The 500-nt window shown below is 33.2% G+C and overlaps 1 protein-coding gene across 1 annotated transcript in view; it reads left to right on the forward strand.

Moving 5' to 3' along the window:
- The window catches only part of LOC122149680 (killer cell lectin-like receptor subfamily E member 1), a 5,966-nt gene extending 5,793 nt beyond the window's left edge, over positions 1–173 (forward strand). The window contains exon 6 of the mRNA XM_042780463.1: positions 53–173. Coding sequence (XP_042636397.1) covers positions 53–173 — 121 coding nt within the window. The remainder of the gene's footprint in view (positions 1–52) is intronic.
- The last annotated feature ends 327 nt before the right edge of the window (positions 174–500 follow it).

The following is a 500-nucleotide window of genomic DNA, read 5'->3' on the forward strand; positions in this document are numbered from 1 at the left end:
TTGCATATTATAGAATTTTATGACAATGAGTTTTATATTTCTTCCATTTTAGCTTAGACCTTCCTGGACATCAAAAGGAGCAGGTCTGTTTATCTTACCAATCCAGAGAAGCTTATATAACTGATAACTGTGAAAGTAAACAAACTTACATCTGTAAGAATAGTGTTATTTAAATTTCTGTAAGATCACAGAAAAGATGAAAATTAGTCTCATGCTGGGTCTTGACAACACTGTTAATAGTCATTTGATCATTTGATAGAGAAAAACACATAAATTTACATCTTTGGTTTGATGAAAATAGGATCCTTTAAAAAAAAGGCACTGTAATGTTATCAGGATTGGAGGAAGACTCATTAACAACTTGCAATACACAGATGACACAACTTTGCTTGCTGAAAGTGAGGATGACTTGAGGCATTTACCGATGAAGATTAAAGACTGCACTCTGCAGCATGGATTACACCTCAATATAAAGAAACAAAAATCCTTGCAACTGATCC

This window comes from Orycteropus afer, unplaced genomic scaffold, assembly GCF_000298275.1.
Source record: "Orycteropus afer afer isolate SDZICR_OR568_19922 unplaced genomic scaffold, OryAfe1.0 scaffold00040, whole genome shotgun sequence".
NCBI lineage: Eukaryota > Metazoa > Chordata > Mammalia > Tubulidentata > Orycteropodidae > Orycteropus > Orycteropus afer.